Raw genomic sequence first — 26,895 nt, 5'->3', positions numbered from 1 at the left:
CCCAGCTGGAGGGTGGAGTGTCTGTGGACAAGCACTAATCACCAGCTCAGTCTGGCACTAAAGGCCTGATATATCAGCAGATAAGAGGCTGTTTGTACCACGAGAGAGCTGGATCTCCCTCACTCGCTCTGATACATCCAACTGTCGGCACTTCACGACGCCTTTGAAACACAAAGAACTGGTCAAGCTGATGAAATGTGTAAAACCAGGGTCTCTTAGCTGATTACCCACCCATGCACTGATAAGTAATTGTATTAGTATGTTATGAGAAAGCAGTCAGACACTGAGACACACACAAAAAGAGGACAAATGCACAATAGCCTATCTTTTAAATGACTAGAGAGTGTTGGTGTGTGACGAGAGGTGGTGTGACAGTAAGAATCGTGTGGTAAGTAGTGTATTTAATCACAGTTGACACAAGAGGAAGAGGCGAATCATTGCTCTGATTAGGAGTCATCAGTTGATTTAGTCAAACAGTAAGGAAATGTCGCAACTGATGCTTTGCCTCTAGATATCTGGAAACCTGTCAAGCATCACACAGAGTGAACCAGAGGGGAAAAAAGCTGTCTACAGACCTTCATGGCTTCTACGGAGTCGTATTTGTCCAATTTGTTGATGTGGTTGGTGATGCTGGTGTTGAGTGGAGCAGCTGAGATGGGGTGGATGACAGTGGCATCGTGGGACTGCTGCTGGTAGCGCTGGCAGTAGGAATAGACCAGTAGGGTGACCAGGCAGCCCAGAATGGAGCTGCTAAGCCCCACAGCAATCATGTGGAAAAGGTTGAAATCTGGAAGAAAGGGGCAGGGCGTGAGGTAATTGATCAACAAAGAACTCTGCAGTGAAAATAACATTTGGGCCTGTCATTAACATCTTCTTTGTCCACGTTTCTGTTTAGTCTGTTTAACATTAACTGTTGAAGACCCTGGCATTATAATGACGGAAGTTCTGCACTTGAAATGGGAAGTCAGAAATAAGTTTTTGACTGCCATGCATAAGCTAATCCATCTGTTAAGTCAAAAAGATGAATTAAAAGTTCAGTTGCAACTGACTGCAGCATTTGTGCAACAGCTTTTGCAAATTAGGTGTAGAGCGCAGTGCATAGACTGTATGCAAAACATAGACATATCCTATAAAGTTAATTTGGAAGACCTTAAACATCTAATTTGAACTGGATAGAATACAATGGGAAAATGGTTTTACTTCTTTTTTGATTTGAGCTCAAAAAAAATGACAAAAATTCAACAATGCTAACATCAGTAGCCTCATAAACAAAAGACATTATCATTAATAAAAAACGTTTGAAATGATCACAAATCTTAAGGTACTTTTTTAGGAATTTTCTTGTTAGAGAGGATCACATAGGTCAAAGCCATGTAAATGGTAGAAGTGGTAGAAGAGTGCTACTACCCTTTAGTTGTTACTGTAGCTATAAACTATAACATGCATAAATTTAGTCCTGTGACATTCTTCTGCAGAATCTGTCTTTTCTTAGTTCCCTACAAAGTGCCAGTTTTTGGATTATTGCTGGAACCCATTTGGTCCTCTTTAGAATGAAGACCGTGCTTGGAATAAGCAGGTTTAAAAAACTGATGAATGGATGTATGGATAATTTTCTGTGTTTGTTATACTTCCTCTCTTTCTCTCTTGCAAACATTGACACATATAAACATAAATTACCTCCACAGCGCCTCTCCTCCTGACTGGAACGTGCAATAGAGACTTCTGAACAGGAAAAAGAAACACCAAAAGGCAGCAGCATTAGAGCTAATAAAAAAAAAACCTTGGAAATACACCCATCCTCATAACAAATTGTACTCCTGAAGGTGAGTGTGAAGATGAAATCTGCCCCTCGTCATGAAACAGATAACGATAAAAACTCCACGAGCTAATCATGGCTGTGGCACCTGGAGTGGTTTATAAAAAGTTTCCATTAAAAGGAAATGAAGTACAAGATGTTGCTAATGAACCCTAATGGACTGCCTTTCCCATAAAAGGGGATGGATGATAAGATAAAAAGGCAAATGAGTAATTCTATAAAGATCTGTGAAAGGTTTTTATGAGTATTACATCCTTGCTAATTAATTCAAAAAAAGGTTACAAATATGTGTTCCATCAAATGTTATTTCTATCTCTTAATTAATGACCCCTTTCTGAAGTTTAAAATGATACTTAATCATGGTAAACTTACAACCCTTTACAGGCTTATGATTTACCCAGGCATACAATGTGAAGCATTAGCATCCTTTGTTAAAGGGAGGAGTTTTAATGATCTCTGTTTAGCAGAGATGCAGAGATCAATGCTGTTGTGTGTCTCGCATTACAAGCTGTCAATAAGGAGATGCCTGTCTAAGCACACGTCAATACTAATGGTGTAAGAAAAGAGTATAAATGTGCAGTAAATAGAAGAGAGATCTTGACTTTCAGCCTTTCACTATGACTAAACAACTAAATAACTCTTTTAGCTTAGTAGAGCCAAAAAAGTGTTTGAGGCTATTCTTTGTTGCCACAAGAGACAACAAGAGGTAAAGGCTAAAAGGTAACTGAGGGGAATAATTGCCGTAAATTGCTCAATTACCTTGTGAAAACTGAAAACTTGCCGACTGGACAAAAAGAAAAGCAGCATGGTTTAGTGAGCAGGTCTGCTTTCAACCACCAGCTGAAGTCAAGTTCTGTTGGGTTTTTATTGTTGATAATGGTTGTAGTGGGTGCTGTGGGGGGGGTCTCATTAATTTCTCCAAACACACACGCACACAAAAAATGCTAATTTCAACAGACCTCACTGTGGACATCTTTGTACAAACTGTATTAGCGGTAAAAAGAATGAATAAATAAAAAAATTCTCATAGAAAATGCAAACAGCCAGTTCTGCTGATAACCTACTGGGCACAGTCATGCTGACCACCGACTTTGAAAATAAATTCTAGTTTCTTTTTATTGCACAAATTATGCACATAAATTATTTTCATTCATCATCAAACTTATGAAAACTGGAAAACAAAATAAAAAAAAAAAAAAAAAAGAAGAAAATACCGGGATGAATACACAGCTTTCAGAGGAAGTAGTGTTGTAGTTTCATTTGGGCGAACTGACCTATACATACATCAACCTTCCATTAAATCCTGGCAAATCTACATGCAGGCATAAAGTAATTATGAAATATTTGCTTTTGTGTGGTTTGTGATGTGCACAGAAACTTTCACTGTCATGCACATATTGATAATGTTGTTAAATGACGAAAAATAAAGACAAATAAACCCACGGCAACTCCTACAAATAGCTGAAGACTAATTAACACAGAACAATTTAGCTCACCATTCATATGTTAAAACATTTTATTCTGCAAGATTTTAACGTCTTACATATAGTTAATTATTCTGAATCTGTATTTCTGCCCTTGCACACCCACACACTACTATGTCTCCCTTAACATTTAAGATAAAATTGTCATGGAAACATAGGCGTCAGAGAACAGTGAAAAAAACAACTCCCTCATTGAAAAGTTATAGAAGACAGAATACAGGGACATTTCTTTTATTATTGAGAAAGTAAAACTGCATGTGGAAGAGGTATTTATACGGCCTGACACAACTCCTACGGTCATTATGCAGCTAACTCAGTGGTTTAATTAGTCTATCCTTAACTGTAACACCTGAGTTCATGGCCCCATATAATCACCTGCTGCACTCAGGAGTCCTTATGTATGTCACTTCTAATCCCAACTATCTCTAAAAGGGCTGCCCTTATGCTAAACCTGACCTCTGCTATGTGATGGCTCCCTCAGAGGGATCAATAACATATTTCATTATCACGGGATTCTTGGAAATGAACTGAATTACCGCTGTGGGCATATGGCGTTAGTAGGTGGTGCAGAATGTGTGTGTACACACGGCTAAACTTGTGAACTTGTGTGGTCTGTCATGCACAAGTGCCCGAGCTATTAATAAAGTTTGCATGCGCTCACATACTGTGTAAGCATGTGATCACCTGGGATAAAATTGGAGTCAGGAGAGCAAGGCCTGGTCTCGCTGCTGTTTCCTGAGCACTGGTTTCCAGTGGGAAAAAGGACATCGCAGTGACGCATGCGCAGCTGGGCACCGCTGGAGTCGCAGTGGGACCACTCTGACCAGCTGGACCAGCTCTCTGGAAATGGCAATGACAGCATTCACAGCCAGTTGAGTGTGTGTGCCATGTACTGTTTGACTTTGTGTATATTAGTGATGCATGAGTGGCCTCTGAGGGGCAGAGAGAAGCTAAAGAAAGTGAGCAGTGGACATGTGATGGATTGATGGCTAAGTTGAGACCATGACTGGCAGTGTGCATTAGTAGTTGTGTGTTTTTCTTGTACCTGGACAAGCCTGCGTGTTGCACAGCGCCTCCTCGGTGTGGAGGCCCAGACAGATGTCCCCTCCGTGAGCTGGTGGGGGGTTGCTGCAGGTTCGTGTCCTCATATAGTGTCCCCCTCCACATGTCACAGAGCACTTGGACCATGAAGACCAACATGACCAACTACCATCCACTAGAAACAGGGTAATGGAGTCAAATTTATTAAATTAATATAAAATATTTTATCACTGTAACAGACTTGTGACAGCAGGAAACAATAAATTTCACATTTCTTTCTTCTTTTCTATGGAAATAGTTTAACATTTTTTAGGATTTCCAATTCCAGACAATTTCCCCTGAACATTAAGTAACTGGAAGTCATTCCTAGCCACTCTGAACAGCAAGAGAAGAAATATAGGATGCTTCAAATATATTTCACTATCTGTGTCAGTGAGTGTTGTGACGTGCCAGAAAGTGTGCCTCATCTGGTTGTTACAGAAAACGCTTGACCTCCACAACGCTTGAACCTACATACTCTCTGGTTGATTAATGAAGATAAATGAGACATCCTGGGGTACCTTGTTTTCCCCTTTGTATGGTGACAATTTTCCAACAAGAAATACTTAGGAGACAGGTATAAACAGATACACATGCACACAAAAAGAAAAAAGTACAAAAAGAAGATGATGAATGTAAGAAAGGAGTAAAACAAGCCCCCAGAATGGAGCAATCTTTCACATGAACCACAGCAGAGGTGAATATCCTTCTCCAAATCATCTATTGGAAACCTCACTTTATTGTAGCTGAGAGAAATCCCCTTCTTGATTCCTTCTAAAGACCTGAAGATGGCTGGCGGCACTAAACAGGTAATTGAAGCTGCCGATGCTTTTCGTCATCTCGGTGTAATTTCTCTATCACAGAGCGACACATAAGTCGATTCGTGGCCCTCGATGAAGGATTGTCTCATCTGAGGTGTAGATGCAATAAAAACACAGACTCATTTGTTTCCGGACCAGATAGATGGAAGGCATAACACCTTGTCACTTGTTCTCCTTCACACCGAAGTAACGCATTTAAAACAGCCTGGATAAGCCACGCGAGGATTACATTTGGTCTGGTTGCACAGTCCGCTTGCATCAAAATAATATCTCACTTTCAGAGGGGTGCTAATTGAGTACGCATTAGTATTCATTGCTACACAGACTGGGTTAAGTCTGTTCCTTTGGGCGACAGGAGCGCAGAGTTGTTCATCAACACACTGTAATTGTGACACTATTATAGTCAACATCCCAAAATAGGTGTACAACATGTATTAGCATAGTGATGCAGATCAGGGAAATCAAAGTGCACTCACGTGTCATTTTTCTCTCACAAGGGGAATATTTCCATCCCTTTGGATAAAACAAATCTTATCCTTTTTTTGATTCATCCAGACTTGCGGCTGATGACAGCTTACCTTAACAGGCACAATGCTCCAGCAGCTGGGAAGCTGAACGACGTGCACTATCATAGCATGAATTAACCGGCTGTAAGAGGAGTATTGATGGCCATTCACTATCTTGTCTATTTTGTTTGCTTACAGCCTGGAAGCAGTTATGAAGACAGATCGTGGGTGAAGGAGACAGCGTGCAGATCCTGGCTTTCAGCGAGATCCCAAAGCCTTTCTTCAGGAGGCCTTGATTAATAATCGTTTGAGACAACGTCCTGCTTGCCTGTTCAGCACCCGTGTTGAATATCAGGTGGGCTTTATGCCAAACTAAGTGCTGGATTTCCATTTAGACAGCTTACTTCCCTAGTCAGAGAGAGTATTTTTTTAATTAGAAAGCTTCCTCTTGCCGTCGACCGACAGACGAGTGTTGAAGATATATTGTCTTAGGGCTTTTCACAACAGAATAAGGCCTCCCATAGCTGGCAGCATAATTACCCAGCAATGTAATTACATACTAGAGAGCCACAGGGATTGTCTCTTTGATTCTTGGTCTAAATTGGGGTCTTCGTCACACCTTTTATCTGCAACTGATTTCTTTTGTGGGTTCAAATGATTTGGTAAGTCATTTGTCAATGTAATTTTTTATCTATTAATCAAGAAGCAAAAGATAATATAGCTTAAATATAGTGTGGAATAGAATGCATTTATCTGTGCAAATGAAAAGAGAACTGGCCATGGCACTGATGCCTAGATCCAGAGCCCTAATGGCTGAAACTATGTGCATGTACAAACTAAAATTTCATGCATGTGCATGAGCTATATATGCACTCATTAATGAATGCTGACAAACCCTTAATTGATAATTTGCATATAAAAACACTGTTCACACCAGCAGAAAATAGACGATGAAAGCAGCAGCATAAAAAATGAATAATTTTACCAAATAGGAAAGAAAACCAAAACTGCCGAATGAACAGAGGTGATCAGTTTTTCAGTGTAGTTGCTGTTCCATGCATCTTCATCCTCGTCTTGTACTTGTTCTTATCTCTGTATGCCTTTGGCTTCTTGTTCCAATTTTATTTATTTTTATATCGTTAGAGTTTTAGCTAATATAGCTAAAGCATTAGCATGTGTATATGCATGACTTACCTGGACAAGGGGTGATGTTACACTCTTGATACTCCTGTGCTGGGCCCAGGCATGTCTGGCCTCCACTGCGCGGTTCTGGGTTACTGCAGGTCCTCTTTCGGCTTCGGATTCCACGGCTGCAGTCTCTGCTGCACTGTGACCAGGAACTCCAGGATGACCAGCCACCATTCACGTTGTGACCCGAGATTCTCCCCAGACGAAGCACTTCACCTGTTAGGCAGAAAGACATGGGACAAGACTGAACATTAGACTCTTTCCAAAACACTTAGATAGTATCTTATATATCTAATATCTTTTTGTTAGCAGGAAAGCAACATTTCCCAGGATTCCACTGTTTTCAAACAAACCGGGAGCAATATGTGCAGTCATTTTGAAGAGCAATAAGAGGGCACAGTCAATAAAAAACCCCTGATAAAAGTCTTTGCTCAATTTGAGCCGAACGAGCAGGAGGGCTTACATCTTGTCTTGTGATGTTTTGAACTAGTTTGTGCTGTAAAGCAGTTTGACAGATTTCATGAGCAGCGTTGAAAAATATCTCAAGTTTCCAATGTATAGAAAGTAGAAGCTGATTTAATCATTTAAAGTTTATGGCCGACCCATTCTTTTTCTCTTAACCATACTGAATCTGACATAATGGTAGTGACTGTTCTCGCAGTGTAGCCCCGTGCAGCGATGGGCTGCAGAGTGATGAGATGAGATGGTGGAAGAAAGAAATAAGTAGTATAGAAAATGAATGAATATTATCCAAGTATCACTATAAGGTTGAGATGCTTTCCCAAACTATTTTGATATAAACAAATATCTGTGTGTTTCTCTTAGGCCTCAACTTTACTTTAAGTGTTAATTAGCTAATTGACTTTCATGCTCTGACCTAATGCATTTATACCAACCACCTCTCAAAATATCTGTGTTTCCTGCAAATATCTTCTCCTGGTTCTAGTTCTACCCCTCACATCTGCCCATACCAGTGGTTTGCAACCTGGCAGCAGTGACCAGGTGAAATTGTACATTTCTACTTTTATATACTCTTAATGCATTCAACTTAATTTGAGTGGATTTATTTTAAAATACAGCTTTACCTACAGGTTACCTACCATTTGCCTATACTGAACTGGGAAGAAGAGCCTTTGTCTTCTCATCCCCTTCCACATGGAACATGATGCAAAAAGACTGGAAATTAACAGAACTTATTTCATTGAATTACTTTAAATCCAAATTAAGAGACAGCCTCTTTAACTTGTAACTGTTTATCTTAATTTGTAAGTCATTTTAATTGTTAATTGTAATTGCTAATTGTTGTAATTGATACTTTTTGCTGCCTCTTGGCCAGGACTCCCTTGCAAAAGAGGTTTTTAATCTCAATAGGACTTTCCTGGTTAAATGAAGGTTAAATAAATGTTTGAAACAAACAAATTGAAAATAATGGCTTTTGAAATATGTACAATGTTTTCTTACATACTCAAACTGTACATAGAAGCAGAGCTTAAATGCATTAAAAACTATTTTAACAGTCATTTAAGCAAGTTTCCATTCAAAAATCCAGATTTTTTTCAGTTTTTTAAAAATGTTTGAATTTGTTTTGACTTTCCAATAAATTGACCGAGAAAATGATGAGCAGATTTATCCAAAATTAAAATAGTTGCAGTTAAATTTGAAGCAGCAGGGCTTCATCTCAATGAATTACAACATTAGCATGTTGATTTAATGACAATGCGTGCATATTAATCTGGTAGGGTAATCTAACACATAACAGTAACTGAAACTAGTATGAAACTATTTAAGTTTAAGCACTTACTGCATAAGTATTTTTACTTAAATAAAGGTGATGAATATTTCCTCCACCACTGCATGCATTCATGAACCTACAATGAAATTCAACAGTCTTTTGAACACACCAGTGCTGGGACCACATCTCCATTCTTAAACCCTGTGCAACCTCTCTTGCTGCTGGCCTTGCCTGACACTGTTTCTGTTTAAATCAAGGTCTCACCATCACTAAATCCTGGCAGTACATCACCTCAACTCTAATCAGTCTAATTAAGCCCAATCGAGCATCCCCTCACATCCCACCCATCTCACTGCGAGCTGCTGCCATGACTGTAGACTCTTTTTCAACACATACTTGTTAAAATCTCTAATTTGCCTTGTGTTAGAATATGCTGCACAAATATTTATCATGTATTTTGCCATAGCCCATTTTGTACATTTCTAAAGATGGGTTTAGCAAGAGCTGAGTGTGTCCTGTCAACACGCTTGCACATAAAACAACATCAGCTGACTAATCTGTGTACTCTCGCCTGGAATGAGTCGAATGGTGGATTCCTAATGAAATCTGAGACCGTAATTTCTATTAAACTGTAATTACTGCATGCATTAATCAGCCTTGTGAAAATGTGCATTGTGTTGAGAGGCAGAGAGCAGAATGGGCAGAATGAGCAGGGAGAGAAAGCTTCTGGCCTCTCTGCATGAAAAGAATGAACCCATCTGTTTGAGTGAATGAAAATCGACTCCAATGAAATTACTGTCACTGTTGAAGCACTCCTCTGATGATTCACTCATTCACCCATGCTGTGATATTTCGGATGTTTTTCAAGTGCAGACACAAATGTTGGACCTGTACTGCTTCTCATCCGATAAGAGAGGGGAGATAATTTTCAAGCTGTTCAAATGGACAGGAAGAAGCACTGAACCGTGCCATAGCAACCTTTTCGTTTGATTCTCTTGTTAATCTTCGGATTTTTTTTTTTTTTAACCCTCACTATCTAATCTATTCTGCTCCCTGCCTCTCTTTATTCCTCCCTTCCTCTTTGTCTATCTTTGTCATTTTTAACCCCGTCCTGTCTTTTGTCTCACTTCCTCTTTCTGTCCTCCAGCCTGGCCTCGCTGTTTTGTCAGCGTGCTCTTTTCACCACGCGTTATCACAGCACTGCTGCTTGGTATTCTCGGGGAGAGGACGTTGTGTTTACCCAGTGCGAATCCTCGACCTCTTCATAACTGTGACCGACCCTGGCAGAGCACAGGCCAGCTCACCCCCAGCAACAAGCTGCTGTGAGCGTTGACAGGTCCGTAGAGGACTTTAGGCTCTCACTCTTTATCGATTCAGAACAGGCAGTGGCACAGACAGTCCCTGACTGCCACTGTGACCTGCACTCTTTATCAAGCCCTCTGGGGCCTTTGAGACTAAACCACCTGACTACAGGCAATGAAGTGCTTTATAATCATGCCTCTTATATGTGTAAACAAACTTGCGCACTCAAACACACACAAACACAACACAGGTATGAACAAATGTAAACACTAGCCTTTAATTAGGCAACTGCCAACAAAATACACTGCACTATGCTGAGTTTGCTTGCACAAGTGTTACCTTGAGACCACTCTGACGTACTCTGCATATTATCAATGCTGCCTCACAGGAACTGCCCCCCTGTCGCCAAAACAAACAGCATGGTGCCCTCCCTCTCAAATGGGTAGCCACTGGATCTATTGATCTACACATGAGCCACACACAGCTGGAGAGAATTAATCCTCACTCTCCTTACGCGCGAGCTTCAGCGAAAACTAAGATGAACCGAATGCAGCATCCAATAGTCCCTACAGCAAAGAAACTAGGACATCAAAAAAGTCCCCCATTCATTTGCTCAACCTCTATTTCACACGCACGCATACATAAAAAAACACCAGAGAGACTCATGCGCTTGTGTGTTTGTGACAGAAAATATAGATAAGGGTGAAAAAGAAGAGAGGGACTCTCGATGACACATATACTTGCAATGTGCTGCAATAAAATTTACTGTATAGGCAACAGTAAAGAACCTTAAAAAAAAAGAGAAAGACCCAGAAGGACATGGAGATGAGATGACATCTGCAAACTAACTTTGCTTTAAGATTGACAGAAGTGAGAGACAGAGAGGTGGAAAAATCACTATCTTCAGTGGAGAGGAGAGCTGGGCTGTCAAGTTTCATCAAAACAAGAGTAGCAGTGGCCCACACCGGGAGAGAAAGTGCCGTCCTAAATTCTGAACTGCACATTTATTTGCCATTAAATGTCCTCCCTCTTTCCTTTCCCTCTGAGATCAGCAATGTCTCCCCTGTGGACGGACCGATTTCTCTTATTGTGCTTGTGTTACATCTTGCGGCATGGGAAAATGACTGGTTCTGGTTGTTTACAGTCACACAATTGACAGTTTTTCCTGTGCTGTCCTGAGGGCTGCCAAGTAGTGGTCTACCCTGAAAACCCTCCAGGGATATATTCTCACAGCAGATCCAATTAAAGGTTTGTTAGAGTGCAATTAAAAAAAGCCAACCCCAAAGAGTGCGAGGGATCAGTGTACATGCACAGGAAAAAAAGATGCATAAGTAGCTCAGAATAGGAATAAAAGAATAGTTGTTTATGCAGACAAATGCTATAATGGAGGGATTAAATGTGCAGCCTATCGGTTGAAGAAATATCATCCTCTTTCACCGGTTTGATTGCAGAGAGATTTATTGGCCTTACTGACAGCCAGTGCAACATGAGACCAACTTACTGTTAAAAGGGATTCCCAGAAGGTAAAACACCAGTTAATGGTTGTATTTCTCTATTATTAACCTCAAATATAGTTTTCATCAAGGTCAACATCTCAGAGCTAAAAATCTAAAGCCCTTATAAGCCAACAAGCAAACAGATGCTTTCATTGCTGCATTATCCATGCTTGTTTATTGTTTACCTGGTGGCTTTGATTTGCTCTTTGCAAAGCTCTTGCAACACAAGCACCACTTTTACCAGGACACTGAGAAACCTAAACATTTTGATAAGTTTGACTTATGTAACCAGACCACATTGAAGGTGTGAAGAACATGAAGAAGACATGACAGCAAAGGAAAATGGCAGCTACATTTTAGAGCTCTTCAAACCCAGACTTGATTAATTCAAACAGTGTTTTTAAAGAACTCAGGTGTGGTTTTGTCTCATAAATGAAAAATATCTGAGAATCTCTTGTGTGTTTTGTGAAACTAAGTGAAAATGATTGACTGTTCATTAAAATACCATGAAAATAATCATTTTTTTCTAATCTGTGTAGCACAAACTCTATTATCCGAAGTGAAAAACAAATTTGGTAGCAAATCAGGGCCTTGAGCTAACCCTAATTTCTTTACATATATTGCCGAAAAATGGCAAATAGTTGCAGCGATTACCTGGAATTTGTGCAAACGTAAATGGAAAAACAGTATCTAAGGCAAAAATAGAGTTTGCATCAATTCTAATGAGCTTAAAAGTTATTATTTTGTACAAGTACCTTTGTACTCTCTTAAACAAGCGTTGTTGTTATTTCTTTAAATAGTCCGCAGGAATCTTGAAGGGTATTTCAAAGCTCTTCTTTGGATGTTGGCTGCCTTTTGTTCTGTTCTCTGTCAAGATGATCCAACCCTGGTTTAATGATGTTGAGGTCTGGACTCTGGAGGATTCATCTCTCCATAAACCTATAAACTACTGATTTTCTTGTGTCTTTTAGCATAGATCAGCCTTTTCTCCCTGTTTCCCCTCCTTGAGAATGACTTCTTGACAGCCACTTTGCATGGGGACCATTTCGAATGAGGCTTCAAAGAACAGTAGATGAATCAAATGAAGCTTCAGATGCATCTTTCAGGTCCTGTTTGCTAGATGTTTTTCCTATTTCTGAAGGAAATTACTTATATTATTGTTGTCGAGGTTGGTGCTTCTTCTTTAGTCATTCCGCTATTTAGTTATCTTAAACTTTCCTCAAATAATAAGTTCGTTAATTTTTTTAAGTGGATGACATGCAGTGACATCAGGATGTAGGCGTTGTGCAATTTTAATGAATGCACTTCATTAAATGATGTGATGCATTTTAACATCTTACGATGCACTTTGCATCTTACAAGGATCTTTAGCACTGACAGCTCTTATTTAACATTCTTAATTAATATCATAGCTGTGATATGATATTCTCCTGGCCTGACATCAAGAACATTTCTTTCTTAACAACACTCTGTTATGCATATTTACATTCACAAGTAAATTAATATGCCCTTTTTAAGAATAAATTAAATAAAAATGAAACACCAAAATTATGTTTTAATAAATTTTCAATTTAAAATTGATGTTTTTTTCTTTTTTTGTGTGTGCAAGCGCAACACTGATTCATTGCTTGAGTTAATTTCTTTTCCATATCCTTGAATGATCCATAGTTCAGTGTTAAATACCTTAGCAAACAAAGAAAAAAAATCTGTTTGTGTCACGGTGGTTGCCTATAGTCGGAATCTCCCAGCTGTCCCTGAAGGCATCCTTCCTCCAGTGCGCTCCTGATTATTGATGCGCTCCACCTGCGCTGCGTGCTTTATATACCAGTGCACAACACCACTCCTTTGCCAGATCGTCTTGGTTAACTCCCTGCACGTTTCCAGCCCTGAATTCTGCCTGCCTGCCTGTTTTTGATCTCTGACCCGTTTCTGACCTGGATATTGGATTTTTGCCTGTCCCCTGTCTGGTAACTCTGATCTTCTGTTATTTGACCCAGCTGATAATCTGACCCCTGGACTGTCTATTTGGATTTGGATTTGGATTTGGATTTGGATGTGGATTTGGATTTGGATTTGGATGTGGATTTGGAATTGGATTTGGATGTGGATTTGGATCTTGGATTCGCAACCTGTTCTCTCTCTCTCTTCCGCTGGAGGAACCATCCGGACCCCCTCCCCTTCTTTGAACACATACCCAACTCAAAGTCTCAGTATAACCATCATCTTCCCTTGCTAACCCATCCTGTTTCAGCAGCCCCGACAGACGCAGCGGATCTCCTCTCTGTTATGCAATACAGGAATTCTACCGGCTCGCTCCAACTTCTCCCGCCGGTACGTAATCATCTGTATTCATAAATCCCCATTTTGTCACCTGTTCTCACCTTGGCTCTCCTATTCTCGCAGGCTAGTGAGCAGCGAGACCAGACCTGGTTTTTCCTGGAAGCAATTCACAACTCTACAATAAATCTGTTTCCTATCCAATCCTCTGTCCTGACACTTATTGTGGTCCAGTTTGCTAAAACCATTACAGTACGATCTGGCCAGCATAATGGACCCATCAGGAACAGAGGATTGGCGTACCCGAGTCGAAGCTGCCATTGCTCAACAGGAAACTAATCTAGGTGATCTTATCTCGAACGTAAAGGAACTTTCCAAACACGTGGCTGCTGTAACCGACTCAGCTAGCGCAGGAACGAGCCGGGCTCCTCTTTTTTCTCCTCCCTCTGTACTCCCAGGGCATGAACCCCGGATGACGCCTCCAGAGCGGTATGCCGGAGAACCAGGTCAGTGTCGGGCCTTTCTGACTCAGTGTGCCCTGCAGTTCGAACTACAGCCTTCTTCGTTTCCCTCAGAGAGGGCTAAGGTGGCCTACGTGCTCTCGTTGCTCTCCGGAAAGGCCAGACTTTGGGGCACTGCAGAATGGGAGAGAGGATCTTCAGCACTGTCTACATTCCAGAGTTTCTCCAAGGAGCTTCGTCGGGTGTTCGATCCCTTGAGACCCGAACGAGAAGCTTCGAGGGGGCTGTTCTCCCTCTCTCAGGCTGGAAGGTCAGTGACGGATTACATTATTGATTTTCGAACCTTAGCTGCTGACAGCACATGGAACGAGGCCGCTCTCTTTGACGCTTTTATCAAGGATTGTCTGAGCAGGTAAAGGACGAACTAGCCGCCAGGGACCCCCCTAAGGATCTCAATGCTCTGATGGATGTGTCGTCCCGAATCGACCAGCGTCTTCGAGAGAGACGGAGAGAGAGAGGCAGAACCGTCGGAGGGAGCAGATTCAAAGTTCCCGACAAGTTCCCGATGCAGACAGTCGTGGAGGAATCCCCTCCAGTTACCATCACCCCAGAACCCATGCAACTTGGCCGCTTTAAGCTGTCGTCGGTCGAAAGAGCTCGGAGAATTACAAACGGACTCTGTTTATATTGTGGTCAAGCAGGACATATCATACGTAATTGCCCAGCAAAAGGCAGGGCTCAGCAGGGGACGGGAGGACCCTGCTGAGCCGGACTTTGTTGGATTCTTCCATCTCCCGTCCCGTTTTCCGGGTTCAACTGACAGCCGCTGATGACGTACACACCGTGGCCGTGTTTATTGATTCTGGATCTGACGCTGAATTCATTGATCGACAGGTGGCCGAACAGCTGGGAATCGGCTTCTCCCCTCTCCCTAAACCCGTCTCTGTCCGAGCCCTGGATAATCACCAGCTACACAGAGTCACTGTGAAGACCCAACCCGTTCCTGTCACCTTTTCTCCCAGTCATGTCGAAACAATCAGTTTCTACGTCATTGACTCTCCACAGATCCCCCTCATTCTTGGCATTACCTGGCTCCAATCACACAATCCGCACATTGACTGGCGGGAGGGAAAGATAATTAATTGGGGGGTAAACTGCTTAACCACCTGCCTGCGCTCACTTCCCGCAACAGAAACTCAGAGATCAGACTGTACAGAATCCGACTACCCCAGTCTCTCACAAGTCCCCCTTCATTACCACGATCTGAAAGAAGTTTTTAACAAGATTCGTGCCACCTCTCTGCCCCCGCACCGTTCATACGATTGCGCAATCGAACTCCTCCCTGGCGCCATGCCACCCCGTGGCAGAATATACTCCTTGTCCGCCCCAGAAAAGGAGGCCATGGATAAATACATTTCTGACTCCCTCTCGTCGGGTCTCGTTCGTGCTTCCTCTTCGCCAGCCGGAGCAGGATTTTTTTTTGTTGAAAAGAAAGACGGCACGCTCCGCCCCTGTATCGACTACCGGGGTTTGAATGACATTACTATCAAGAATCGTTATCCCCTACCTCTCATGTCCTCAGCCTTGGATCTATTGCAAAAATCCACCATCTTCACCAAACTGGACTTACGGAATGCTTATCATCTGGTGCGCATCAGGGACGGCGACGAGTGGAAGACAGCCTTCAACACACCATCAGGGCACTACGAGTATCTGGTTATGCCATTTGGGTTGACAAATGCACCAGCAGTATTTCAGGCATTAGTAAACGATGTACTGAGAGACATGCTCAATAAATTTGTTTTCGTCTACCTTGATGATATTCTCATTTTTTCTCAGAACCCTGATGAACACATTTTTCATGTCCGTACAGTTCTACAGCGTCTTCTCCAGAACCAGTTATATGTGAAGGCAGAAAAATGCGAATTTCACAGCTCCACCGTCTCATTCCTGGGCCATATTATTTCTGCCGGAGGAGTCCAGATGGACCCCTCCAAGGTTTCTGCTGTCCGAGACTGGTCTACACCCACTAATCGCAAGCGACTCCAACAATTCCTGGGATTCGCTAACTTTTACAGGAGGTTCATCAAGGGGTATAGCTCTATTTCTGCTCCTCTGCATCGGTTAACCTCTTCTAAGGTACCATTCTCCTGGACTAGCGAGGCTGAAGTTGCCTTCACTTCATTGAAACAACAGTTCACGTCGGCTCCTATTCTTCGCATGCCCGACCCCACCAGGCAGTTTATTGTGGAGGTCGATGCATCTGATTATGGAGTGGGCGCTGTGTTGTCTCAACGGTGTTCAGATGACTCGCGGATTCACCCTTGTGCTTTTTTTTTCCAGAGGTCTGTCTCCTGCAGAACGTAACTACGATGTTGGGGATCGTGAACTCCTGGCAGTTAAACTGGCGTTGGAAGAGTGGCGTCACTGGCTGGAGGGGGCGTCTCATCCATTCATCGTCTGGACGGATCACAAAAACCTTGAGTACCTGAAGTCAGCCAAAAGGCTAAACCCGCGCCAAGCCCGTTGGGCTCTATTTTTTCACAGATTTAACTTTTCCCTGGCCTACCGACCCGGGAATAAGAACATTAAACCTGATGCTCTGTCCCGACAGGCAGCTCCCCAGGAGGCCGATACTGATGGCTCTGACAACTACATCCTTCCCTCTCATGTCCGGTTGGGAGTCAGCCGCATCCATCTGGAATCTGAGGTCAGACGAGCACACCAGTCCGCTGTGGTGCCCGCGGGATGCCCGGATGGACGCCTATACGTACCACCTCGTCTCCGGTCCAAGGTCCTCGTCTTGTGTCACTCCTCTCGGTTGGCCTGTCATCCTGGTGCGGCGAGGACTTTCTACCTGCTTTCTCAGAGGTTTTGGTGGCCTGCCTGCCGCCGAGACGTTCGGAGTTTTGTGGCGGCCTGTCCAGTTTGTGCTCGATCCAAAACTTCCCGTCAACGCCCAGCTGGGCTCCTTCATCCTTTATCCATCCCTCGCCGACCCTGGTCTCACGTCTCCATGGACTTTGTCACTGGTCTTCCCCCTTCGGATGGCAAGACGGTTATCATGACGGTTGTGGATCGCTTCTCTAAAATGGCCCACTTTGTGGCGCTCCCTAAACTGCCCACGGCGAAGGAGATGGCGGCTCTTTTATCGGATCACGTGTTTCGGCTGCACGGGCTTCCGCAGGACGTGGTTTCGGACCGCGGTCCCCAGTTCACTTCTCGGTTCTGGGCCGAGTTCTGTCGCCAGATGGGGATTAAGATCAGTCTCTCGTCAGGGTTTCATCCCCAGTCGGATGGGCAATCAGAGCGGGTGAACCAACATCTGGAGACCTGTCTGCGCTGTCTCTGTTCCGAGACCCCTTCCAGTTGGGCCAGGAACCTGACCTGGGTGGAGTACGCCCATAATTCGCTTCCTTCTTCTGCAACTGGCCTCACTCCTTTCCAGATCGTCCAGGGGTTTCAGCCTCCATTGTTCGAGCCCCAGGAGGGGGAAGTACGGGTTCCGTCCGCCCATGCAGCTGTGCGTCGGTGCCATCGCGTTTGGCGCCGGGCTCGAGCTGCGTTGCTGCGCTCTTCCCTGCGGTATCAGGCGGCTGCTAATCGTCACCGCTCTGCGGCCCCGTCCTACCGTGTGGGACAGCGCGTGTGGCTGGCTGCCAAGGATCTCCCTCTACATCTGGAGAATCGGAAGTTGGCTCCTCGTTTCGTGGGGCCCTTCCCCATTGCCAAAGTGATTAATCCGGTGGCTGTTCGCCTGCGCCTTCCCGGGACTCTCCGCATTCATCCCACTTTTCACGTGTCCAGAGTTAAGCCTGCTCTCTCCTGTCCGTTGGTGCCCGCCTCCGGGCCCCCTCCGCCCGCCCGGGTCGTGGGTGGGGGGCCTGTCTACACTGTGCGCCGCATCCTGCGCTCTCGTCGTTCTGGTCGCTCCCTTCAGTACCTGGTGGATTGGGAGGGCTACGGTCCTGAGGAGCGCTCCTGGGTTCCGGCCCGCTTTGTGGTGGATCGGACCCTTCTGTCCCGTTTCCATCGGGGTCACCCCGATCAGCCTGGTGGGGCGTCGGGTGCCGCCCCTTGAGGGGGGGGTGCTGTCACGGTGGTTGCCTATAGTCGGAATCTCCCAGCTGTCCCTGAAGGCATCCTTCCTCCAGTGCGCTCCTGATTATTGATGCGCTCCACCTGCGCTGCGTGCTTTATATACCAGTGCACAACACCACTCCTTTGCCAGATCGTCTTGGTTAACTCCCTGCACGTTTCCAGCCCTGAATTCTGCCTGCCTGCCTGTTTTTGATCTCTGACCCGTTTCTGACCTGGATATTGGATTTTTGCCTGTCCCCTGTCTGGTAACTCTGATCTTCTGTTATTTGACCCAGCTGATAATCTGACCCCTGGACTGTCTATTTGGATTTGGATTTGGATTTGGATGTGGATTTGGATTTGGATTTGGATGTGGATTTGGAATTGGATTTGGATGTGGATTTGGATCTTGGATTCGCAACCTGTTCTCTCTCTCTCTTCCGCTGGAGGAACCATCCGGACCCCCTCCCCTTCTTTGAACACATACCCAACTCAAAGTCTCAGTATAACCATCATCTTCCCTTGCTAACCCATCCTGTTTCAGCAGCCCCGACAGACGCAGCGGATCTCCTCTCTGTTATGCAATACAGGAATTCTACCGGCTCGCTCCAACTTCTCCCGCCGGTACGTAATCATCTGTATTCATAAATCCCCATTTTGTCACCTGTTCTCACCTTGGCTCTCCTATTCTCGCAGGCTAGTGAGCAGCGAGACCAGACCTGGTTTTTCCTGGAAGCAATTCACAACTCTACAATAAATCTGTTTCCTATCCAATCCTCTGTCCTGACACTTATTGTGGTCCAGTTTGCTAAAACCATTACATGTTTGAATAGTCAGGTACAAGGACTGGACTGAAAATGAATGAAATAGCAGCCAATAATCAAAGAAAATCTTTGAAAATCTTTGGAGATTTTTTAAGATCTGTTTCTCAAGACCATTTAAAAGATTATAAGAAAATCTGACTTCTTGGATAGAAAATGTAAAGATATGAGAAGTAACTCATGACTTCTGCCTGGTGCAGAAGGTTAGGTTATATGTTCGGTGCAGTTTAAAATTAAGATCTAGTGGAGTCAAATATGATCCACCTTTGTGTCACAAACTGACGTCAGACTCAACATTTCTGCCAATACAACTGCTTTGCAGTGAACCCTTTGGGTTTTTTTTTTTTTTTTTTTGGTTTAGTGAACAAAAAGATACAAAAGAGGGAAACTTAATACTGGATTCTTACCATTTAATACTCTTTTCTGTACAGTAGCAAGTGAAACACAATACTAGACAGCTATAATCTTTGACTTTAAACATACAGTAATGAGCAGCTCAGACAGTAATCTGGTGTTAAATTTCAATAAACATTTAATTTTTTGAACACCCACACAGAACAGCAGAGGGAGAAGTCTATCTCGGTACAATCTCCTTAGGTCACAGTGCCAACATAAAAGCAGAACTACAAGCAAAACTTAACATCAACTTAGATAAACAACAGATTAAAGTAATTCAATAATATCACTTGAACTTAACTGTTAACAATAATCAAAGGGCTATTCCAACTAAGACTTGCCTACCCATGAGCCTTTGCACCTGTGTTAGCTCAGAACACTACAATACTGTGTTTGTCCTATTTGTCAGAAACAGTACAAACTGCTTTTTCTCTACTAAAGAAAGCTCAGCTCTACTAAAGGAACACACAGCTTCAAGGTAATTTGTAGAAGCACATCTTTGCTGTCCATTTTCAGGTAGCATTCATACCAGTTAAAAAAAAGCACTAAAATGAAGAGGCGGAGAAAAAAAGTCCATTTCAGTCAGTGCAGTCAGAAAGGTTTCTTGGGTGTTAACATTTTTAGTTGAAACCTATTTACAGAGCATAGCCAAAATCTTCTGGTATATTTCTAAGAGCTGAAAATCAAACATTTCAGACAGAAACGTTGAGTATTTCTACTAGTATTGAGTGGATTTTTCTCACTGCTAGGTAGAGATGTTTTTACATTGCTTCTTCTAGGTTGCTCATTTTTGGCACTGTGTCACCAAATTTTTGTTGATTTTTAAGTGCCACACTGGGGGTGTAGGTGAGACAGGCTGTGTCACTGAAATCCAAGTCTAAATTCAAATCCTACATCCTTGTTGGCGTTAGTGGGAAAAATATCAGTTTAACTGAAAAATAGATGAATACCAAACATGCTTCATTACAAAGAAATGCTGTGATATCACATTATTAGTAGTTTACTACCATTAAAACATGAGGGAGATTTTGTGGAAGTATTCAGGAGAGAATTCAAGTTCAAGGTTGTCGAGTCCTTCAGAATATACCTAAGTGGGCACATGTTATTATTTTCATAAAGAAACCAGAATCCTAGGTACCACTTGCACTGTACAGCATGTGTTGTACACATTCAATAAACTGTGAATTCAGACTCAGACACCCACAGAAAAAGACTGCTGACGGCAGGAAGAGAGCGAGGCAGAATGAAAAAAGACAATGAGGATAGTGGAATGGTTGTCATCCGTCAGAGTCATCCCTCAGCACTGTCCTGTGCCTATTCAGTGCCTGCTCATGACATCCATGCAGGGGAAACTAATCTCTCGTCCATGAGAGGGCCCTGGCCTTGATACCAAATCAGCTGAAGTAAAACACATCAGGCTGCTGACACACTACCGTTTTTCCCTGGGAAAAAAATGAAGCCATCACTCACCGACACTAGCCAGTAAAATGAGCAACTCTCAACCTTCTACAGTATTGCCTTTCATCTTTTTAGAGTTTTTCTTTGTTCCTTCGCTGTGTCTACCTCGGGTTTTCAAATGCAAATGATAAACCACTGGGCTTTATGTTACAGTGTGCTGTTCATAAGATGAGCACGACTAAATATTTGGAATATTTGCTGATTCAATAAGACAGGAGTATCTGTTTCATAGACATAGGGCTTTACAGAAATCAGAAATTGAATTTCATGCTGGTGCTGCAGGCTGGCAGATAGCAACAGGACGAGTGAATAATACCAGAGAAGTATTTTTGTGGAGATTGGCTAATGAAACAGACATTGATTACAGCTGGTTAGTTAGTAACTGATTAAACATTAGGCTTTGCTTCTGAGCTGCAAGTTTCCAGTCAAAGCTGAGAAACAGTAATGAGCTTGACACACGACCAAAGACAGCAACAGGCAAAACCCAGGTGAAACCGAACACATGGGACATGACAAACAATAGCGATGGTGGCCAATCAAATTTCTTAAAGAAAATCAGAGGGCGCAATTGTTACAGACCCCTTCTGGTCTAGGGGTGGAAGGGATGGAGTAACACAACAAGCTGGAAACGAAAATAAAATAAGCAATAATTTATTTATAAAGTTTCCATTATTTACAAAGCAAAATGTAACTCATTTACAATGATAAAACAAAGGAAACTTAACCAAAGAAATCCTATAAAAAGAAATCAGAATCTAAACAAAATCTATACAAAAATGAAAACCAGAATATCTGAAAAAGTTCCTAAGAAACAAAAGAGGGGAGCCTCTCCTAATGAGGAAGCTCCCTTATTACAATCAGTAAATTAACACACTATCTGTTGTTTTAGCTGTTGAACAGCCAGGCCAGAAAACGGCTCAGGGTAACAAAACCTCTTCAGAAAACAATCTTGGTGTCTTGGTATACAAGAAGTCACAAAGCTTAGCAAAACAGTTCACAACACCAATTGTTTTCTATTAAGCAATTCAGTGACCAATCGGCGAGGCGGAGGGGAGGAACTGCAGCTGCTGGTCCACAGCCAATCCCGAGGCTGCGCTGGCACAGCGGCATTTGCATATCCTAGTGTAGAATGACAGGTCGGAGGCCAATCCAGAAAGGCCAGGGGCCGTAACAGCAATGCTTGTGCATCGTCTATGTGAATTAGCGCAACATTTCACATGCATGAATATCACCTGTTGCTTGCCTGGAAGAGCGATTTTCGTCTCATCACGCAAGTTCCATAGGAATGAATGGAGAAGGAGCGATGTTGCCTCCCGTGTTTCGAGCCCATAAGCTGGCACGGCTGGAAATACAGTATTTAGATTTGTCAACATGGCTGCAGCCTTTAATTGTCACGGTTTTATGCAGCTTATTTTACTTTCATTTTACAGATTCTTGTGTTTTCTGTTTTTAAAATAGATATATCACAGCGTGCTGTATCCTATGTAAAGACATATTTTGTTTAAGACTCAAATCATCATATGTTTCCTTAAGCATTGACGGTTTTGTTTTGATGCACTTCCTACATGTGTCATGTATGTTCTGTCATACTGGGCATTTTTTATACACATTTTTAGGTAATTTTCTTTGTGTACGCTAACTTTCTTATCCACTGTAGAATTTGCAAAACATTGACAATTAGATATTCTTTATGGGTTATATCTGGTTAGGTTTAGGCACCTAAACTATTTAGATTGTTGTTTTTTTATTTTACTTTTGTGTCTCTATTCATTTTCTGACAGTTTCTGCCAGGATTTAGGCAACAGTAAAAACAACTTGTTAAACTTTAAGCAAAGATTTTCACAAAGAAAAATCTTCAGGCCTGTGTCCACATAGTGCTTTTCTTTTGACAGAGAAGTGGCTTGTGGAGCATTTCCTGTCAGCTTTTCATAAAAAAAAGCCCCCTGACCCAGTGCTCCTTCTTATGTTACTATGACAACTAAATCTGAGCAATATAGTCTTGTGATAGACCAGCTTTATAACTTTGCAATGTATTATGCCTACTAAAGTCAGTCTAATATTTTTTTTTTCATTTTTTCACCATGAAGACCAAACAATTGAAGCTTCTTCTCATATTGTAAATAGATAACCTTGTCACTATTCAATCTGGCAGTCATAGCTTGGAAAGAGGTGACACAATCCATTGAAAGCAGCAGTACAATAAAAAGCCTTCTCTAAGCAATAGAGGAAGCCCAGTTCCAGGGTTGTTCTTTGTTAAACAAGGACCAATTTGAAGTATGGTTTGTTTTAATTTAAAGGGTTTATGGAGATGATCAGTTTGGCACTTTTCATGTCAAAGCAAAACAAAAAGTAAACTTGACACCTGTGATGAATGGGTGGGTCTATTACCGTAATACATCATGCTTGCCATCTTTTAGCAGAATTAATTGTTTGCTGTTCTATTTTATCATGTGACTTATGATAAAAATGTACCGTAAGCAGGATAAACAGAGAAAAATCTTGGGGCCTTTGTCTGCAGGTTGGTTTTTGCACAAAAAGAGAACAATGTTTTCTTGGTCAGAGAACTGAAATAATAGCTTTTGAAGCCAATGAAGAAAGATTAAAAGTCAGCACATAGCTTCAAACAGCTAAATTAAAGGTCCCATATTATACAAAATTCCCTTTCTAAAGGTTTTCTAACAGTCATATGTGTCCTTATATGTGTATCAGGCCCAAAAATGAGAAAAATCTGTCACCTCTCTCCCTTGCATGCTCTAATTTTTAGCAAATGTCTGCTCAAATGGGTGAGTATGAGGTCTTTCCCTCTGTGACCTCACGAAGGGAAATAACCACTCATTCTGGTAGTGGATATTTCCATTGACCTGCCCCCCCAGCTAACTGATCTTGCCCTCTAAAATCAAGGAGTGGGTGCCAGTGAAAGCCAGATCCTCTCCCAGAGAGGGGTGTGGACAGGCGCTACTCATGAACATTTACAAGTTCAGACCAAGCGGCAACCTCTGGTGGAGAAATGTGAAGACTATGTGGAAGTGCAAATAATTACAGTTCACCCCTCATCCGCTAGGGGCTGGAAATAAACACGTTTAAAACCTGGTACAAAAATCCATTTTAGGATTAATAGGTCAAGTTTACCTTAATGAGAACTGTGAGGGGGGTGAATTTTTTTCTAACTCATCCATTTTGATGTTTTTTAATCTTGAAATTCGGCATAATTAGGGGCGTGTCCTTTTGATTGATATGTATCCAATATCCGTGGCAAGAACGGAGAGTGTAGCACAAATGCAGTTTTTAGCCGGCTAACTTTAGCCTACCCACCTTCAGTTTGTTCAGTTATCTCTTAGCTACAGGCAGCTCAGAGTTTGATGGGTGTCAATCATCCACCCTCATGCTCACAGCCCCCCTCTCAGCTCTGCTACTTTGCCCATTTTTGTATTTTCCGGGAGCGACGGCAGGCATGACGTTGCCAAGATGGTGATCCTTGGAACCACCCAACAAGCTTCACTTTTGCTCTTCAGAAACCTACGGGTGACATCTTTTATATACAGTCTATGGTTCAGACACAGAAACAGCCCGTTCCCAGTAGAGCTCACTAGAGCTACTTTTGGAATTGCTGAAGTTAAGGACCAAGGCTAAGCTGGGGTAATACACTTTGAAAATAATGTTGTTGGGCCTCTGACACCCACATGAAATTGGTGAAAAAATGTATAATATGGGACCTTTAAAAATCAACAACAAAGCCAGAAATCTGGGCGTAGTCATGGACTCAGACCTGAATTTCATCAGTCACCATTAGATAGTTTTAAAGTTAGCATGTTATCACTTAAGGAACATTTTATGGTTTAAAGGGCTGATGACTCAGTAGGATTAAGAAAAACTTGTCCATGCGTTTATCTTTAGTAGACTGGACTACTCTAATGCTGTCCTTACAGGTCTCCTTAAAAAGTTCATCAGACAGCTGCAGTTAGTCCAGAACGCTGCTGCTCGAGTCCTCACTAAGATCAAGAAAGCGGATCATATAACTCCAGTCCACAGATCTTTACACTGGCTCCCTGTCTGTCAAAGAGTTTACATCAAAATCCTGCTGTTAGAAACTCTCAGCCGTTTTAAATCATGGCTAAAAACATTTTTATTTGCTGCCTTTTATCAAAACAACTGTTAATTCCTCACACTAAGTTTTATTTCTCGCATTTAACTTTTTTTACTTGAACTTTTTTGTCTTAAATTTGTTTTATTTCTTTTTAAAGTTTCTTTTTAATGCACTTTTAATGCATCTTCTGCACCCTGCTGTAATGCATTGAATGTTTTATTTAAAGCACTTTGAATTGTCGTGTATATGAAATGTGCTATATAAATAAACTTCCCTTGCCTTGCCTAAGATACCCTGGTTGAGGATTTTAGAATTTTGGTGATGTTTACACCTCAGTAACTCCAGCCAGTTGCATCATCTACGCACATTAATTAGTCCACATCCAGAGGGCATTTGGCCTGCAGCAATGAATTTAAACATACAGTTGGAAAATGAGAAGTAATGTGCCAAAGCCAGCAGCCAAACAACATTCTATTGAAAATAGATATAAATCTCCTTTGTTTGTTTATGCCTTTATCTTTGTATCTATAACACTGACTACTCCAGAGATGGAAGAAGTCCTTAAGCCATGGGGATGCTCTGCTACACTGTGCTGCCATCTATAAAGGAAAACAGATATGAAAATCAGTATAAATATGCAAAAAACTATTTTCTTGTGTAAACCATCCTGTAATATTAATTGTGTGATGATGAATATTTAATGGAAACTGGTTGAGGAGAACAATCTAATGATGAGTAAAAAATGCTTCATAGATTTTTTAAAATTTATATTTATATAAGAAATTATGCAAATAATCAAAAGTTGGGCATATTATTCAGGCTTGTAAAATGTGATGAGATGGAAAAAGAATGTTACATCAACAAGACTGATCACTGTGTGTTCGTGACAAGAAAGGTCTTTAAATCACCACAGATCTAAAGTAATTAACTCATCGTTATCATTAAGTCGTGATTACTGATTTGAAACAAGTCAGTATGTCATATAAAAGCTCATTGTAAATGCTTGGTTAAACCAAATATTCATAATTTATCTCCCATAATAAAGATAGACAAAGATCTTAGCATGCAAGACAATGCAACACAAAGAAAGGTAGGAGCTTGAGGTGAGGTTGGGGAGGTGACTAATATACCTCAATTATTGATTTTGTCTCTGAATTGACAAGGGATTAATTCTCTTTATCTGCAAAGCACACATGTGTCTCCCAAACTTCCATGTCTCTAAATGTAATCCCAACCATCAAATGCCGAGTACATCTGATTGCTTTGATGCTAAAACATGGTGACGGGGAGACAGGGAAGATATCCAACAACATGGCAGAGAGAGAGTTTCAGTTTCAGTTTCAGTCACTAGGAAGCAGCATCTTTGTGACAGCGAGACAGCAAGTGTGAAAAATAGTCTTTAAAATTCATGCTTTGACTTCAAGTGAGCAAACAAATAATAGAGACAATACGATGGGGAGTATGATGAAAAACTATGGACTCTTGTTTTATTTGGCTAAAGGTTCACTGGTGTACACGGCACACTCAAAAAAAAAAAAAAAAAGACTTGCACCAAAAATATTTAGGTGCACAACCCAAATTTGTAAAATACTAACCTTAAATTGAATCTTATAAAATCTTAAAAAAAAAATAAAATAAACTAGAACACACATATAAGGATGTTTTTAGCTCAGTTTCTTGTCAGGTTTCTTTTTTAATTGGTGTTGGACAACAATAAATATTTTAAGTCACAATTAATCACATTTTAATGCACAAAACCCAATGATGATTGAAAGCTGGTTTAATGAAAACTTTATAGGCACCTCTATCTGAACAAAACGTCCAAAAACATTTGATTTTAAAACGCGTATTATAAACACAAGTATTCTCTTTACACGGAACCAGTTCAAATAT

The 26,895-nt window shown here is 41.8% G+C and overlaps 2 protein-coding genes across 3 annotated transcripts in view; one reads left to right on the top strand and one right to left on the bottom strand.

Moving 5' to 3' along the window:
• The window catches only part of mtrr (5-methyltetrahydrofolate-homocysteine methyltransferase reductase), an 84,111-nt gene extending 77,964 nt beyond the window's left edge, over positions 1-6,147 (top strand). The window contains exon 14 of the mRNA XM_041968958.1: positions 5,906-6,147. Coding sequence (XP_041824892.1) covers positions 5,906-5,939 — 34 coding nt within the window. The 3' untranslated portion in view covers positions 5,940-6,147. The remainder of the gene's footprint in view (positions 1-5,905) is intronic.
• sema5a (sema domain, seven thrombospondin repeats (type 1 and type 1-like), transmembrane domain (TM) and short cytoplasmic domain, (semaphorin) 5A) overlaps positions 1-26,895 on the bottom strand; it is a 136,479-nt gene that overhangs the window by 5,153 nt on the left and 104,431 nt on the right. For both annotated transcript variants that reach the window (XR_006008353.1, XM_041968953.1), the window contains exons 17-21: positions 6,902-7,111; positions 4,346-4,516; positions 3,985-4,140; positions 1,678-1,722; positions 576-787 (exon numbers count right to left, since the gene is read on the bottom strand). Coding sequence is in view for 1 of the 2 variants with exons in the window: in XM_041968953.1 (XP_041824887.1) it covers positions 576-787; positions 1,678-1,722; positions 3,985-4,140; positions 4,346-4,516; positions 6,902-7,111 (794 nt within the window). In the remaining variant the exon portion in view is untranslated. The remainder of the gene's footprint in view (positions 1-575; positions 788-1,677; positions 1,723-3,984; positions 4,141-4,345; positions 4,517-6,901; positions 7,112-26,895) is intronic.

This window comes from Melanotaenia boesemani, chromosome 18, assembly GCF_017639745.1.
Source record: "Melanotaenia boesemani isolate fMelBoe1 chromosome 18, fMelBoe1.pri, whole genome shotgun sequence".
Lineage (NCBI taxonomy): Eukaryota > Metazoa > Chordata > Actinopteri > Atheriniformes > Melanotaeniidae > Melanotaenia > Melanotaenia boesemani.
Note: the sequence above shows the minus strand (reverse complement) of the source record. Positions and strands in the feature narration are given on the sequence as shown.